General features: G+C 52.3%; 3 protein-coding genes across 3 annotated transcripts; 2 read left to right on the forward strand and 1 right to left on the reverse strand.

The window, feature by feature from the left end:
- Window positions 1-4,031: 4,031 nt before the first annotated feature.
- Window positions 4,032-8,468, reverse strand: ETH_00027475 (uncharacterized protein; the record flags this gene model as incomplete). Its single annotated transcript, XM_013373383.1, has 1 exon — window positions 4,032-8,468. The coding sequence occupies one exon, from the start codon at window positions 8,466-8,468 to the stop codon at window positions 4,032-4,034; it is 4,437 nt and encodes a 1,478-aa protein (XP_013228837.1).
- A 610-nt stretch (window positions 8,469-9,078) lies between these two features.
- ETH_00027480 (uncharacterized protein) lies at window positions 9,079-12,922 on the forward strand (the record flags this gene model as incomplete). Its single annotated transcript, XM_013373384.1, has 4 exons — window positions 9,079-10,281; window positions 10,646-11,761; window positions 11,872-12,129; window positions 12,779-12,922. 4 exons carry the CDS (start codon window positions 9,079-9,081, stop codon window positions 12,920-12,922), a joined length of 2,721 nt encoding a protein of 906 aa, XP_013228838.1.
- Window positions 12,923-14,938: 2,016 nt separating this feature from the next.
- Window positions 14,939-16,441, forward strand: ETH_00027485 (major facilitator superfamily domain-containing protein, putative; the record flags this gene model as incomplete). The annotated part of the gene is made up of 1 exon (XM_013373385.1): window positions 14,939-16,441. One exon carries the CDS (start codon window positions 14,939-14,941, stop codon window positions 16,439-16,441), a length of 1,503 nt encoding a protein of 500 aa, XP_013228839.1.
- Between the last annotated feature and the right edge of the window lie 1,138 nt (window positions 16,442-17,579).

Below are 17,579 nucleotides of genomic sequence, written 5' to 3' on the forward strand. Positions count from 1 at the left end.
CGTGCTTTAGCCTTTAAAGAAGGCCTTGAGACCCATTTCTTGACTAGGGATACTGCGTAAACTGCCTGTACCAACAGGATGGCCGACCAGTTTTCACCCACCTAAAGTCATTGAGTAAAGTTGAATGGAAAGTCAACTTTGGACTGCAGACCTCGCACGTAGCTAAACGGGTCACACTTCAAATTGAGTTTCTCCATTAGAAACCATGCTTGGCCACACTCTCCAGCGTGTTTAGGTTACGGATAACTTGTCACAGTAATACTGTTGAGAAGCATGGAATACCCCTTTTCGTTCTACCAATGTGGTCGCCCAGGCAATATTGTTACTTCTTGGCTGTAATTAATTGCTGCTGGTGCGACAGGTGCGCTTGAATAGAACGTTGGCGCTTCTTCACATTTCCCGAGCTATTGCTCAACAGGGGTGCAGGCCAAAAGTTTCATAAATTTTGTCACGAGCGTCAGCGGTACCACAGAAATCCAGCATGGTGTCCTTCCAGAACCTTCTTCATGAGGAAGAATTCAGCTTGCGCAAGCGGGAAGAACCTGGAAGATTAAATTTTTCTCGTGTGAAAGTACTTACAACATGCACCAGCGAAGCGACCTAATCAAGCTTAATCGAGGAACTCAGCTGCACCTTTGTGACCACAACATCTTAGAGCACTGCTTCTCCGATGAGCTGTGAATGGCCGGAGAAGAGCCAGGAAGTCATGGTTTCTGAGCGATTCTTTCTACGAAGTTTGCGGTGCCTTCCAGCTGCCTTAATGGGGGCTCCCCATGTCGAGTGCCTGCTTGGGTAAACAAGCTCTTTACCAGGTCCATCAATAAGTCTAGCTGACTCACTTTCAAACGAGGTTCTGATAAAGCAATTTATTTAGAAAGTGTTAGAACCATGTCGCTATCGGCTCAATAGATATCAACGCAGGTCTCACTGATTTCAAGTGAGACCTGTACTAACATCTTCGTACGCTTGTGACTGTCGTGTAGCATCCGTCTGCAAAATGAACTTTTCCCAGCATCCGCAAGATGCTGGAAAAAACGCCTGTAGCTTGTATCATTCTGATATACTTTTCTGGCCATCGTCCTTTACTGCGGCGGACTTGCGTTAAACATTCATTTGTTTTTCTATTCATTCTGGTTGTGTGGTATTCGGGTGTACCATTGCTATACGAGACTAATAGCAGCGTTTGTAGTTTTGTCGGCCTACTGAAGCAAAGGAGCGTTCTAAGCACAAGCACCGTTATCACTGCAGGCCGTTTAGAAAATCTTAGAGCTGAATTTTCCCTTAAAAAAGCAATAATAGTCTGAAAATGCCGCTAGCCTGAAGAATTGCTATATAGTTACCGGAGAGGCACGAGAAGGGGGCTGAGTGCAGACCCAGCTCAAAATCAGAGCCGTCAATGACCGCTTCATACAAAGCAGCATCGTGAAGATGCTGGCCCTTCACATAGACAGTTCCTTTTAACAACCTACAAGTCGAAATTGCAGAATAGCTTTTTCTCATTGTGAACTAGACATGGCACTCGCAAACGTGCGTTTCTGTGTGGTGTAGTTCACTTAGTGATATTCCTAGCTTTCTATCGCTGGCGCATCCCCGCCTCTACATGAAAAATGGACGCTCACCTGATTATTGATTTCATGATGTTCCCATAAATGTTGGCTGGCAGACGCCTGCCGTATCTTGGTGTGGTTGTTGCTGTGCTTTACTTATATGCCCGTTCAGTACTGTTGGGCATTGTACTTGCTTCAATAGAAAGTGCATTTTCCAACGCTCCGAAAGTGCCTCCTGTTGCGTTGAGCCTGCTTGAATCATCACCGAAGGTCCACTCCTTGTCTGATGTTGACATTGTGAGCCTTCTCTCTCGGGGTCTTCATGGCACACAAGTCGACACACAGACACGCTTATGTGAAGAGAACGTTGAGTGTATTTATGAGACATATCGTCAGCATGGCTACTCCGTTTGTCGAAAGCAGCTTGAGGCAGCTCGTGCTGGCGGCATGGTTCTAGTAGCTGCCATGGACACAGCCCTTGTGAGACCTTAAGACGGTCGCTCAACCCTATTTGACAGACCTCGAAGACTCTTACCAAGCATCCCAGTTCTTGTTGCGTTGCGGAAGTCTGCAGCATGAAACATTTACACAGCCAAATCTGTTTGCTGCCTCGGACGCCGGTTAGGAATTGGATGGACTGAACATCCTTCATATTTTTGTAGCACACAGCTCACACAAAAGTCTTGGAGTTTTTGCTTTGCAAATGGCGGGAGCTTTTCAGAAAGCACGATTATTCCCCTTTCTCTGACGATACAGATGCTGGCGGGGACGCCGCCAGCCACACTTCTTGACGGAACACATCTAGTTACCGCCGTGTAGAAAATTAGGTTCTCAACCAAGGCGAAATACGGGAGAAAACAAAATTCAACTTTACAGCTTGAAAGGTGGCGAAAAAAGAACAGCATGCCTTGTCCAAAGTGCGGTGAACTGGCACAAAGTGAGGGAGCAAAAGTATGAATAGCGTACCTTGTTCAAAGCGCGGTGAACTGGCACTTAGGTGAGATGCCTTCACTTCGGGAACTGCGTATATAGCTCGCCACAGTTTTTGTTGTGCGCGATTGACAAGGTTTTCTTCCACAAACCGATTCTCAAGAAAACAGAAAGGCGCGCCTTCCTCTGTTTCACAAGCTCGATGTTTCACAGATTTTGCATCTCTTTTCGCCCCGGCACTGTTACCAGACAAGCCTCTGAAACACAGTGCGCGTGTTGTTGGCTCAATAACCACAAAAAGACTAGCTTCATCTTCCAACGGGCAGCGCCTGTAAAAAACTGTTCGAGTTTCTTCGGAAACTCCCGGAAATGAGGACGATTCAAATCCGACTGGTAACCGATTTGGGGCTACAGGTTGCCTAAGTTGTAAGTAAACCGGAGGGTTTGACAGCCCATTGTAGCCAGGTTTTTGCAGAAGTTGCCTTGTTGCCTCATTATTGGGTCTGGTCCCATGAACGCCGCTCTTGTCAACGGAACAGTACCTTTGAAGTTCTCTGTGTGAGATTGACTGAGGCCGGTCCTTTGGTAGCATATGGGGGCAATTAAATACTGGTTGCGGTCCGAGTGCTCCTAGCGGAAAGCAACCGAAGCCTTCGTCAGTGTGTCCCCGTGCAGAAGTCGTGCATGTGCCGTGTGTCAGAAAACAACTTGAAGGCAGGCATGGAGATTGGTTGATGAAGTTTGCGTGGTTAGGATCAAGACTAGATGGTGACTTTGTTGTTTTGTATGTCATTGTCGAGTCTGGCGCCAGCTGTGCTTCAGATACTATGCTTGAAGCCAAAAACCTTTTGAAAGCCGGCGGTTTGATGACAGGATGCGTTTCAGGCACAGCAGGCATCCCAGGATATATATTCGAACCGCTATCTGCGTCTACCACCGAACTTCCAGGATGCCTCCCAGACGCGTGCAGAACGATTCCTGGAGGCGCATGCAGTGAGCACAGAGTGCTGTCTGAAAAGCAGAGCATACTAAACTGAGCACTAGTAAGCACGTATTAGTTGCCCAGACCCGAAATGTTTCCAGCTGCTATGAGCGTTCCCTTGCAAAAGTAGTGGAGCAAACATCACGTACCGTCTTCCGACGAGCAGAGACACCCAATATCGCCTTTTTGTCGTAACAAACCTTCGTCTGACTTTAGCGATCCTTCGCTTTCAAATGGAGCATTACATGGAGGTGAAACATACGGTTTCAGCGGATCACAGCTCGTAAACGTCTCGGCGTTTCTGTGCTTTTGTAGACCCGCATGCCTCTGACTGTTGTCCTCTTCATCTACAGGCCGAGAAACGGGGCTCCAAGGAGAATTTACTTCTCGGTGCTCGCGGTTTGCATGAGGACTTAACAAAATGGCCTGATGATACATGGGTCGTGCGTTTAGAAAATGACTGTTTCTGAGTCTTTCAATTGTGGCACAAAATGTAGTGTGTAGGTGACGCAGGAAAAGTAGCCACACATTCAGAAAAGCCCTGAGAAGCTTCAAGAAAACCCACATGCGCTCTAACTGTAAACGACAGCGACAAGCTTGACGGCCACAAACGAATCCGCGCAGATTGCTATGATACGAAAATCCCCTTTAAGAAGGAACAGTCGAAGAACACTCACACGTTTTCCTGGAGTACAATCCACTGTACCACTCATCCTTCCAAGCAATATACCTTTCGCAGAAGTCGCACTAGCGTCCTGATGGGACGCCTGTTGATGTGCACGAGCTATGAACATGGGGAGGCTGTGGTTTCCTGCTGATGAGCGTCGAGGCCCTGCTCTGCGCTCTTCGTACTCGTGTGCGTGTTGACTGTGTTTCTCTTTTTCGGCCGAGTTGGTTCGTGTGAGGAGCACGCGTTGTCGAGGATCCGATATGAACGACTGCCGAACCTGTCGGCGTGAAGCAGAGGCAGGCTCAAGGTCCTCATTTCGGAGTGAGCCTGTTTCTTCATAGGACGTGTCTGTGTCCCGACGTGCTGGGTGATGGTGTGCACGGGCTATGAACATGGGGAGGCTGTGGTTTCCTGCTGATGAGCGTCGAGGCCCTGCTCTGCGCTCTTCGTACTCGTGTGCGTGTTGACTGTGTTTCTCTTTTTCGGCCGAGTTGGTTCGTGTGAGGAGCACGCGTTGTCGAGGATCCGATATGAACGACTGCCGAACCTGTCGGCGTGAAGCAGAGGCAGGCTCAAGGTCCTCATTTCGGAGTGAGCCTGTTTCTTCATAGGACGTGTCTGTGTCCCGACGTGCTGGGTGATGGTGTGCGCGGGCTATGAACATGGGGAGGCTGTGGTTTCCTGCTGATGAGCGTCGAGGCCCTGCTCTGCGCTCTTCGTACTCGTGTGCGTGTTGACTGTGTTTCTCTTTTTCGGCCGAGTTGGTTCGTGTGAGGAGCACGCGTTGTCGAGGATCCGATATGAACGACTGCCGAACCTGTCGGCGTGAAGCAGAGGCAGGCTCAAGGTCCTCATTTCGGAGTGAGCCTGTTTCTTCATAGGACGTGTCTGTGTCCCGACGTGCTGGGTGATGGTGTGCGCGGGCTATGAACATGGGGAGGCTGTGGTTTCCTGCTGATGAGCGTCGAGGCCCTGCTCTGCGCTCTTCGTACTCGTGTGCGTGTTGACTGTGTTTCTCTTTTTCGGCCGAGTTGGTTCGTGTGAGGAGCACGCGTTGTCGAGGATCCGATATGAACGACTGCCGAACCTGTCGGCGTGAAGCAGAGGCAGGCTCGTACATGTCGTCGGAACGAGACGGCCTTTCATCTGCCGACGCATAAGCCACCTGATGGGATGGCTGTTGATGTGCGCGGGCTATGAACATGGGGAGGCTGTGGTTTCCTGCTGATGAGCGTCGAGGCCCTGCTCTGCGCTCTTCGTACTCGTGTGCGTGTTGACTGTGTTTCTCTTTTTCGGCCGAGTTGGTTCGTGTGAGGAGCACGCGTTGTCGAGGATCCGATATGAACGACTGCCGAACCTGTCGGCGTGAAGCAGAGGCAGGCTCAAGGTCCTCATTTCGGAGTGAGCCTGTTTCTTCATAGGACGTGTCTGTGTCCCGACGTGCTGGGTGATGGTGTGCACGGGCTATGAACATGGGGAGGCTGTGGTTTCCTGCTGATGAGCGTCGAGGCCCTGCTCTGCGCTCTTCGTACTCGTGTGCGTGTTGACTGTGTTTCTCTTTTTCGGCCGAGTTGGTTCGTGTGAGGAGCACGCGTTGTCGAGGATCCGATATGAACGACTGCCGAACCTGTCGGCGTGAAGCAGAGGCAGGCTCAAGGTCCTCATTTCGGAGTGAGCCTGTTTCTTCATAGGACGTGTCTGTGTCCCGACGTGCTGGGTGATGGTGTGCGCGGGCTATGAACATGGGGAGGCTGTGGTTTCCTGCTGATGAGCGTCGAGGCCCTGCTCTGCGCTCTTCGTACTCGTGTGCGTGTTGACTGTGTTTCTCTTTTTCGGCCGAGTTGGTTCGTGTGAGGAGCACGCGTTGTCGAGGATCCGATATGAACGACTGCCGAACCTGTCGGCGTGAAGCAGAGGCAGGCTCGTACATGTCGTCGGAACGAGACGGCCTTTCATCTGCCGACGCATAAGCCACCTGATGGGATGGCTGTTGATGTGCTCGGGCTATGAACATGGGGAGGCTGTGGTTTCCTGCTGATGAGCGTCGAGGCCCTGCTCTGCGCTCTTCGTACTCGTGTGCGTGTTGACTGTGTTTCTCTTTTTCGGCCGAGTTGGTTCGTGTGAGGAGCACGCGTTGTCGAGGATCCGATATGAACGACTGCCGAACCTGTCGGCGTGAAGCAGAGGCAGGCTCGTACATGTCGTCGGAACGAGAGGGCCTTTCATCTGCCGACGCATAAGCCACCTGATGGGATGGCTGTTGATGTGCGCGGGCTATGAACATGGGGAGGCTGTGGTTTCCTGCTGATGAGCGTCGAGGCCCTGCTCTGCGCTCTTCGTACTCGTGTGCGTGTTGACTGTGTTTCTCTTTTTCGGCCGAGTTGGTTCGTGTGAGGAGCACGCGTTGTCGAGGATCCGATATGAACGACTGCCGAACCTGTCGGCGTGAAGCAGAGGCAGGCTCAAGGTCCTCATTTCGGAGTGAGCCTGTTTCTTCATAGGACGTGTCTGTGTCCCGACGTGCTGGGTGATGGTGTGCGCGGGCTATGAACATGGGGAGGCTGTGGTTTCCTGCTGATGAGCGTCGAGGCCCTGCTCTGCGCTCTTCGTACTCGTGTGCGTGTTGACTGTGTTTCTCTTTTTCGGCCGAGTTGGTTCGTGTGAGGAGCACGCGTTGTCGAGGATCCGATATGAACGACTGCCGAACCTGTCGGCGTGAAGCAGAGGCAGGCTCAAGGTCCTCATTTCGGAGTGAGCCTGTTTCTTCATAGGACGTGTCTGTGTCCCGACGTGCTGGGTGATGGTGTGCACGGGCTATGAACATGGGGAGGCTGTGGTTTCCTGCTGATGAGCGTCGAGGCCCTGCTCTGCGCTCTTCGTACTCGTGTGCGTGTTGACTGTGTTTCTCTTTTTCGGCCGAGTTGGTTCGTGTGAGGAGCACGCGTTGTCGAGGATCCGATATGAACGACTGCCGAACCTGTCGGCGTGAAGCAGAGGCAGGCTCAAGGTCCTCATTTCGGAGTGAGCCTGTTTCTTCATAGGACGTGTCTGTGTCCCGACGTGCTGGGTGATGGTGTGCACGGGCTATGAACATGGGGAGGCTGTGGTTTCCTGCTGATGAGCGTCGAGGCCCTGCTCTGCGCTCTTCGTACTCGTGTGCGTGTGGATTTTTATTTTCATTGTTTGCTGCTTCGTTGTGTCTGTGACCGTCCTTTTGTTGCATGTTGAAGAAGCTGTTGCTTGATGATATGTCTAGTGTTGGATGCTGCAGTGCGTGGACTCTGTTTGTAGTAAACTGTGGCTTGCTGGTTGCGACGCAGGTATCTTGCCGTTGCCGGGTTTCGATTGAAGGGAACGTCTTAATTGTCTCATGTTTATGCCGGAGGCGGTTTTGTTTGGGTAGTTGTGTAGGAGATACAGAGATGTTGAGGCTGTGGAGAAGTACAGGAGAACTGTTGCAGATGGTGTTCGTCCATCCGTCGGTTGATGTCCCTGCTGGCCTCTGCGCTTCGCTCTGTTTGTATTTGTAGTGCTGCTGCTGCGTTTCGCCCGACATGACAGGCACTGGCTGCGGCACCTTTGTCGTAGCTTCCTCACGCACCGCTATAGGCGGCTCCGTTTGACTAAGGAAAGCTTTGGACATTCCTTCGCATACCGTAAGCACTGTGTTTGGTTCACCGCGATTGTGAACCCTCCCAGCAACCATTGACCCAGGAAGTGCACTCGCTCTTTTGTCTGCAGTTTGTGGGGGCATGCTTGGAGTCTCTTTGTCTGCCGGTAGCACCAAATTCTTTTCGAAGTGACATCTCTCATTGGCTCCACCAGTTGGCGGAGATGGGTCTGCACGATGGAGGGCATTTGAATGCAGACCACCTGATTGATCGAACAGGATAGGGTAGGAAAGGAGGGCTCGTTCAGATGCCAGTACAGCTTCCTGTTGCTGAGCGGCTTCACTTGATCCGCAACGTGACGGTTCCCCACAGGGGCTGCAGGAGTTTGGAGATCCAAAAGTTTCCGTTGAAGCGCTTCCGTGGGGAGGATCTTTATATACTGGTATCGGCAGCCATTTTCTTTTGCGCTTCTCTCCACTGGAACTTTTTAGTCCCGTTGCGAATTCCTGTATGTGCCTTTTCTCTGAACTGATTAGGGCCCTGTTGACAGGCAGTGGAACGCCCCGTTTACTGCCAAGAGATGGAAAGGAAGGAAGCACTCTATGGGTGGCAGATGAATTGCCTAATGTTTTAGAGGACCTGCGCTGATGTTTCAGCCATATAAAGGCTGAACTGCTGCGCCGGCGAGCCCCTGGAGGGTCACGCAAAGGCATCGGCTGAAGAATCATAGTATTGACCGAAATAACGCAGTGTCATGACTCATGCTGATGTTGTCTACATGTTAAAGCTCTATAGTGCATCTTATTCAACCTCGGTCTGCTTTCTTTGGTGACCCCGTGTTCGCAAGCCCGATGGCTGCTCAACTCGCAGGCCTGTGTGTGCCTCTACTCGATGCATAATTAGAGACGGAACTCATGAATCGGCGCTCTAAATTCCACTACGAATGGAGGGAAGTGAAACAAAGAGATCAAGAACGCCCTCGTGTTTGCATGGCTTCCGCGTCAGCTAACATAGATACTTTGCTTGGGTCAGTCCGTGGGCTTCCTCTACGGTGGCCTGTGATTGAATCTGTGACCATTTAAAGCGGCTTCTCTTGCGGAATTAAAAAACCCCAAATTAATTTTTTTCCATTGAGGATCGCGGCCGGATTTCGTGATTTCAAGTCTCAGCTGCATCACCTCCAGGGTGCGCCGCCGACTGCATGCAAGTCGGCTCCTTCCCGAGACGCAGCGGCGGCGCTTGCTGCTGTTGCTCGCGGGATCTTTCCCTTGTTTCCTGGCTTTTTAATTTGTTTTTGAGTTCAGATTGCTTCCCAGGGCACTCAGAGGCTGCAGCAGAATGGCTCTGGGGCCGCCCGTGCGGCCGCTGGCACTGTGCCTGTTTGCCGTCATAAACGTGGTCTTGTGCTGGCTCTGGTGGCGCGCTGTGCAAGTAGAACGGCACGAAATACCTGATCCGTGCATTCACAATTCAATTTCCAGTTTGTTCGTCCCCTACTTCTCGAACGATGCAGATCGGCGGGCCGCCACCGCCGCAGCAGCAGCTTCCGGAAAAGAAGAAGTGCAGCGACTGTCTGCTCCTCTGGGCTCCTGCGCGCTTTCAGAAAGCTCGCTAGTACAGCGCCGCCTCTGGCAGCAGCACTTGCAGCAGCAGCAGCAGCAGCTAGCCAGCAGTGGGGCTGCGGGTGCCTGCAGCGCTGCAGCAGTGCCCCCGGAACAGCTGCTGCAGTGGGTCACTGTGCTTACGGTGGTGCCTCTGTGCGATGACGCTGCTGCTGCTGCGTCTGAGGTGTACAGACACCTCGTGGCCCTGGGCGGGGCAGCAGCACGCCCAGCCAGCAGCCAGTGCTCAGCCATTCCCGTAGCATCTGTACTAGCAGCTGCAGGGCAGCAGCAGCAGGAGCAGCAGCAGGAGCAGCAGCAGCAGCAACCCCAGTCTGGAAGCTCCCAAGGACTGCTGGCTGTTCATCTTCTTGAGAGTTTGCAGGCAGCAGATGAGTGTCCTTCCCTAGCAGCAGCAGCTGCTGCGCTGCAGCAGCAGAGCCCCACGGCCTGGAGGCAAAGGGCGGGGGGCCCTCAAGTGCAGTCGCAGCTGCAGCTTCTCGTGGCTTCTCCCCTGACAAGTGAACTTGAGCTGCTGCCTCGTGTGCACATAGGGAGCGGGAGCTCTTTGCTGCTGGTGGTGCCCAGGAGGCAGCAGCAGGCAGCGCAGGCGCAAGACGCAGCAGCAGCAGCAGCAGCAGCAGCAGTGGTGCAAGTGCTAGGCCGCTGGATCCTCTCCCCCGCACTCCTAGCGCCGGAAGCAGCAGCAGAATGGAGAATCCACTTCTGGCTGCTGGGCGACGGCGACCCGAAACCGAAGGCAAACACCAGCAGCAGCAGCAGCAGCAGCAGCAGCAGCAGCAGCAGCAGCAGCAGGGGATCAGGTGAAGCGGGGGCCCCACAGCGGCTGCAGTGGGCCCCCGAGTCTTTCTTGCGAATTTACTTGCGGGGGTTTCTGGAAGCCCTCAGCAGCCTCGTGGACTTGAACATTACATCTCAGGTGAAAAGAAATAAATTAAATCAAATTCTTGAATTTTAAAAAGCAATTAAGACAAGTAAATACCAATTGTGGGCTTTTAATGAGTTATAACGAGAATTTGTGACTCCCCTTCTTTGTTTTGAATGCAAACACGTGCTCCTGCTGCTGCTGCTGCTCCTGCTGCTGCACCTGCTTCTGCTGCTTTGCAAACAACGCAGCAGCAGCAGCAGCAGCAAGGGCCAGTTTGTCTCGCCTTAGTCACCTTGTCTCATCTCTTTTTCCCTGTACATCTTAAACTTCTCACCTCGGTTCGCATCTGCTGCCTAGTATTCTTCAGTTTCCTTTCGTTTTGCTGCTGCTGCTGCTGCTGCTGCTGCTGCCTCAGGTGGTACCTCACAGCGGCCTTGATGCCTTCGCGTGGGCCTACCTCCTGCGGCTGCTTTCTGCTGCATCTGGGGGCCCCAGTGAGGACTCTGGGGCTTCTGGGGGCCCCCCTTTGGCTGGCAAAGGGGGCGCTCTGCCCTCCGCTGCTGGGGGCCCTCCCCCCCTGGGGGGCCCCCTGGGGGCTCCCTTGGGGGCCCCCTTGGGGGCCCCCTCGCTTGCGGGGGGCCCCCCACTCACTGAGTACGAAGCGGCTGTCTTAGAAGAAGCTAATCGCCGTTTTCGAAATCTTGCAGAGGAGTGGGGGGAAGAGGGGGTCTTCACTGCAGCAGCAAAGTCCATAAATTTGGGTCTTTACAGACTCAGCAGCAAAGAATATGAAGAGCTGCTGGCAGCAGCAGCAGCAGGAGAGAAGCAGCAAAAGATTGCTGCAGCAGTCGGGATGCCCCCGTGGGGCTTTCTGACCCTCAGGGCCCCCAGGTACCCTGCGGGGGGCCCCCCAGGCCCCGAGGGGGGGCCCCCTTCAGAGGGCCAGGAGGGGGGCCCCCCAAGCAGCAGCAGGGAACTTCTGTTCCCCTGGGATGACCCAGAAGAGGCTGCTGCAGTAAAGGGGGCCTGGATATCTCAGCTGCGTTTCTATTTGGGTTTGCCTCCGTCTCCCGTTTTAGGGGATCCTCGTGCTGCTGCTGCTGATGGCTGCAGCGCAGCAGCAGCCAGCAGTCTTTGTGGGAAGGACTGCCAAAGCCACAGGTGCTTGTGGCAGCTTGAGAAAGGGCCCCCGGGGCCCCATGACCACTTGGTAGACGAACTGCTTACAGCAGCAGCAGCAGCAGCAGCAGCAGCAGGCAAGGAGTCTAGAGGGGTTCTAGAAGGCTTTGCACTGAGCCCGGAAGTGGCGCTGCTGGTGGCAGCAGGAAGCAGCGGAGGCGCGGGGCGGAAAGTTGCGGTGTACGTACACCCCAGCAGCCGGGGGCTGAGCGAATGGGAACTAGACGGAGTAGCAGCAGACATTTATTTTTCAATGATAACTCAAGCTGCTGCCAACATCAGGATTCTTCATCGCATTATTTTGGAAGGGTCCGACGTGCGTGTGTCTGAGCACATTGGGCGCGGCATGGAAGTAAGCAACTTCGGATTTATTTTCTTTTTTGTCTTTTATTTTCATTTCAGTGGCAGCTCCAGCTGCAGCAGCCGAGGGTTTAGGGTTTGGGGTGGGTCTGTGCTTCGCAGAAAGTGCTGCAGCAGATCGAGTGCAGCGTGCAGGCGCTGCGGCTGCGGCGTTGTGCTGCGCTGCCAGCAGCAGCCCTCGAGCTGCTGCAACAGCAGCAGCAGCAGCAGCAGCAGCGGGGAGCTGCTGCTTGTCCGGCACAAGGCGGAGACAGTTGCATTTCTGGCGAAGTAAAAAACGATGAAGAACTGGACGAAAATAGGGTGTACAGACAGCTCGCGCTGCTGCTGGCGCGCGCAGCACTCAGGGATTCCAAAGAGGTGCACCGACGGGCGATATCAAATGGCTTCATTTTCAATGTTTTCTGTTTTTGTTTTTTGCCACTTTTCTAGCTTTTTATTAACTTTGCATGCGTTGTTCAGCGCCGGCTGCTTTGGTCTTCTTATCCTGCACTTGCTGGCTTCCAGTTTGCCCATTTCACGTTTTGTGAATGTCTTAGTCTTCTAGTTGCATGCCATTGCTGCCCTAATCATTCGCCTCTGCCAGTTTTTATTATTCATGAATACGAATATAATTTATAAAATGCACGTTTTGTCATTCTTCAGAAGTTGAAAAGGTAATTTGAATGAGCCGGTGAATGCATGAGGTGTTTCTGCTTCCCACGCACATTTGCTCTTCGCTGACCTTTTTCTTGTTGCATTTTGTGTTAATTAGCACACTGTATCTCGTAATTGATCTTATCCATTAAATGAGAAACATGAATTGTGTTTTTGATTTCTGGCCTCTACTTTCACTGAGAAACATTGGAATTAAAGGTTAGAATTCAGCTTTTTGGGAGTTTCGTGTTGTTCCAGCTAGTCTGTGTTCGCAGCATTTGCCTCGCGCCTATCCTTGCTGCTTTCGGGCCTGCATTTGCTGCTTTATCATTTATTTCGTTTTATTATTTGAATATTTTTATTCTTTCTGCAGCTTTTGGCCGACGGAAGTCTAGAGCCTGCGCCTTACTTCTCGCTGCACTTCGACTTGGCCATTCATGTTCCTTTGCTGCTGCCGTTTTTGCTGCCGACTGTTGCGTCTGTGGTCCGCGCCGCGAAGTTCGCCGCCAAGATCTGAATTATGAAATTGAATTGCAAAACATTTTGCATTTTGGATCATTTGAAACAATTAAATGGTCCTTTTGCTCGTTTCCGTCGCCAACTGGGGGCCCTCATTCATTCAAGTTCTGTTTCTCTTGACTGTGTGCTATCTCTGCGCTTTCTGAGTGCGTGGGAAGTAGTTCAAGTTGAATGAACAAGTCCATTTACGGACTTGTGCAGTTTATTTCGCAATTCTTGACACCAAAGCATCTATGAACGTGCCTCTTGAAAAACATCCTAATTACTCGAATTGCTTTTCATAAATGCAGACTTTCGTTCCTGCAATCAAGGGAAACTGGCTGCATGTTCCCGCGTGGATGCGCAATTGTGCAAATGTACATATGAGCAAATATGCATGCATCTAACATATAAAGATATGAATATGATACATACATAAATATGTATGCATGCACCTGCATATATGTATATAAATGTGTAAATGTGTGCTTGTTTACATATGCACATGCATATATGTACAGGTGTATATATGTATACAAGTATGCGCCACTAAGTGGATACATATTGGCTCCATCTGTTGCATTGAGTTTATTTTTAGTCAACCAAATCTCGTTTTGTGTCGCCGGGGTTTCTATTTGCATGTAACTACTTCGAAGTGTCTCGTTGGCTTTTAATTGGAGAGAAGTCAGTGGCAACAAGTGAGTAAACAATTATATAATAATATAGAGAATGGCATTCGCTGTGATCCGGTTCTTAGCTCCTTTTTGTTTTTAAGTGCTTTCATGTCCTCTTCCTTTTTTTGGCCTTCAACTCTTCCGCGAACTTCCAAAAACCCAATTTTTGAAATCTTCTCAACTGAGTCCGGTTGAACTGAATTCAACTCTCCGGCTAGACTCGAGACCGAAGCCTCTGGGTGCAGGCGCTGCGGAAAACTCTTTCATTCCGGCTTGAAATATCAAGTTATTTCGTTTAGGGGTAAAACTGAAGTAGACTTGTTGTTATTTTCTCATTTTTGCGTACTCACCCCCCGTCTCGCGCCGGGCTAACAATCGACGGTGAGTTCGGGCCAGCAGGAGGGCTCCTGGGGTCTTTGAAGCAATTAAATAAACCTTTAACTGAACCTATGGCAGCAAACCAACTTATTCCGCGAATTAAGTGAACTAAAAGGAAGAAATGCACCTCCTCCGACTGAAATTGCGGCAGTACCAAGCGAGTATCGCTTGTCAGCTGGCTCGGATCTACCGGCACTTGAAGGCACAGAAGGGCCGAAAAAAGCCAGAAAATTTTCAAATGAGTCGGCATTTCTGATTTGTATTTATCAGAAGATCTAAATGGGAGAGATTTCCTTGCTAATTGTGAAAGCAGGACGTGCATGGGCGGTCTGTTGCAGGATTTTGCTGTGGGGTGGCCACAGGGAAACGCCTGGTCGCTGTCTGGGTCAAAAGATGCACTTTTTTCATGCCTTTTCGATATAAAAAAAGATACATCGAAATTCCCACCGAAATAAACGCGGTATTGCAATATAAAATGTCTTTTTTGGTGCAAATTACTGCAGTTCCAACGGGGAAACGGGGGCTGGTTAGGCAAAGGGTGCGGGGCTCTCTGCCTACCGCCACTTCCAACTCCCCTGGAAAGTTCGGTCTTCTGCTTGGTTTGCGTTAAATTAAATAATGTCTACGGATTTGTTTTGATTTTTAAGGCTTTAGGCGCGCGAAAGGAAGCAGTAAGCTGCCAGTGAAGCTCGCTGCTGCTTCCTTTTGCATCATTTCGCGGCAGAGAGCCGTGGCCCGGAAAAGGCAGGCGTCGCGGACTTGAACAGCTTCCGATCTTCTTTATTTTCGACATTTTGGGTTCTTTTTGGAAGTATTGGAGGCACTTTTGGCGCTTTTGGCGCATTTAGAGGCGAAGAATCCTGGCTTTCCGTTTGTCTCGGCGGTGGTTTCCGCGGAAGTTCAGCTGGCTGCGCGGCGGGAAAGAGCCGCTTTTGTGGACGGATTTGGGCATTTCTTCGTTCGATTTGAAGCATTTGAGGAAAATGGGGGAGGAGAAGGAGACCTGCGGGCGCTTGAAGGCGCTGAAGCTGCACATTCCGCTGAACCGGTACCTGCTGCTGTTCCTGTACCTGGTGGTGGTGCTGCTGCGCGGGTGCACGTACTGGGGCTGGAACGGCATTCAGGAAATGCTGTACAAGTCCGGCGCGTACTTGTGGGAGTGCGGAGACCCGGAAAGCGTGACGGAGCTGCGGATCGGCGGCGCGAAGTACGTGGACTGTCCGGCGCGGAAGCAGATGCTGGGCGGGATCTTCACGACGGCGCTGGGCTCGAACATGCTTTCTTCCTTCCTCGCGGGCATTGTTTTGGACGCCGTGGGCCCCAAGATCACAATGTTGATAGGAGTGGTGATGGACATCGTGGGTTGGCTGCTGCTGGGCTTCTCGGGCGAGGGTTTCCGCGCCTACTACGCAGCAGCTTTCTGCATCGGCGTGGCCTCCGACCCGGGCTATTTGCCGCTGATCTCGATCAGCAAGTTATTTCCCAGCAACTCTTCGTTTGTAATTTCAATCATGGGCTCCGTCAGGTCCATTTCTTTCGCAATTCCAGTTGTCATGTCTGCGGTTTTCCAGAGCCCCTCCTTCCGGCCCGAGGACCTCTGGCAGATGTGCGTGGGCTACGTGGGCGTGGGCCAGGGCCTGTCGTTGCTGGTGACTCTGCTGTTCGTGCCAATGGCTTCTTTCAAGGCCCCAGCAGCAGCAGCAGCGGGGGAGCAGCAGCAGCAGCAGCTGCCGGCGGAGGAGCTGCGGGACGCGTCGAAGGAGGACGGGTCGGTGTCGACAGCAGCAGCAGCAGCAGCAGCGCGGCAGAGGGACAGCAGGTCGTTTTGGCAGCTGCTGGTGGACCCGAAGTTCCTGCTGCTGCTGCCGATCTTCTGCTGCGCGCTGGTGCGCTCGGACTACTACGCGAAGTCGAACAAGGAGCAGCTAATTACTTCTTCCGGACAAGATCTTTACCAAATGTTTGCAATTTTCAACATTTTGAGTTTCATTCCGGGCCCCGTTTTCGGCCGGCTGGTGGATCTGTACGGGATCATCGTGGTGCTGCTGCTGCTGAACACTTCGGGTGTATGCATGTTTCTGTTTCTGATCTTCGACAACCTGGCGTGCAAAGGCATTTCAATTGTTTTCTTTTTCGTCTACACTTCTTTTGTCCTCAGCAACGTCTACTGTTTCATTTCAATTCACTTTCCCGAACACGCTTTCGGAAAACTTGCAGGATTCACTTCTGCTGCTGGCGGAGTCTTCGTGCTGCTCAGCATGTTGTGGTACAAGAAGGTCCTCGAGTTCGAGGCCCCCCGCAGCTTCGTGTTTGTGGACGGGCTGATGGTTGCTGCGGGCCTGTTGGTGTACGTGTTGATCTTTTTGCTGCGCCGCGTCAGCAGCAGACAAGCAGCAGCAGCAGCAGCAGCAGCAGGCAGCAGCAAGGTCCGCGAGCAGAAGACCTTCGCCGACTCCAACGAGCCCGGCTCCACCCTCTCCGTCTGACCCGCCGGCGCGCTCTGCCGCGCTGCTGCTGATGCGCTGCACTGCAGCAGCAGCAGCAGCAGCAGCAGCAGCAGCGGCGGCGGCGGCTCGCAAGGGCGGGCGCGCGCGGGACGCGCAGGTGTACGTACACCGCAGCTTCCCGCACGCGCCTCCCATTAGTTCTTTCATTTCTGTTCTCGCAAGTGTCGCTCTTCGTTTTAAGGATAAGAGAGGCGTAAGGATAAGAGGCGGGGAAAGCAGCAGCTGCCTTTTCAACTGCAGCAGCTGCTGCAGCTGCTGCCCTGCAGCGCCAGTTGCTTGTTGCCCTGTGGAAGCCGCTCATGTGGAGGCTGTGCAGGGGGCCTTAGGAGCTCCCAACCCAATTAGAATTGTCTGCTGTTGCCGCTGCAGTGTGCTGCTGCCGCAGTTTGCTGCTGCTGCTGCTGCAGTGTGCTGCTGCTGCACCCCGCTGCTGCTGCAGCAGGCTGCAGCAAGCGCATGCAGCGCCCAGGCGGCACTTCGTGTGCGCAGCTCCAAGGCACTCAACTGCAGACGCTTACAAAGGATGCACTGCTGGCTCCGAGGGTTTAGGGTTTAGTGGCGAGGGTTTACTTTCTCAAGGGTTTGTGGTGAGGGTTTGGGGGCGTAGAGGCTAGCAGCGAGGGTTAGGGAGTTTAGGGTTTAGTGGTGAAGGTTTAGAGGATTTAGGGTTTACAGAGTTTCGGGGGTTTAGGGTCTGCTGGCGAGGGTTTTGGGTGCCTGGGAACCTAAACCCTAAACCCCAGCCTCCAGGATCTGCAGGCTGGGGTTTAGGGTTTGCGGTTAGAGGGAGAAATGAACAAAAAAGAAAGTGAAAATAAGAAAATAATAGAAGAAGATAAATAAAAGGAAACAAAAAATGCCAAAAGAGGCTAAAAATAACAAATGAAAGGGAAGTGCGAAGAACTGGAAAGGCGAAAATTCGTGGGGTGTACGTACACCCGAGTGCTGGGGTGTACGTACACCTGAATGCTCGGGTGTACTGGCAGATGAAACGTTTTTGCGGAAAGTGGAAGGGAGTTTCATTTCAGAGGCCAGTTTTGGAATTTAATGAAGTAATTGGAATTTATTGGAAAAAAGATTGTCCTTTTGCTGCTGCTGCTGTGGGTGCTGCAGCAGC

This window comes from Eimeria tenella, genomic scaffold (genome assembly GCF_000499545.2).
Source record: "Eimeria tenella Houghton genomic scaffold, Eth_scaff14, whole genome shotgun sequence".
Lineage (NCBI taxonomy): Eukaryota > Apicomplexa > Conoidasida > Eucoccidiorida > Eimeriidae > Eimeria > Eimeria tenella.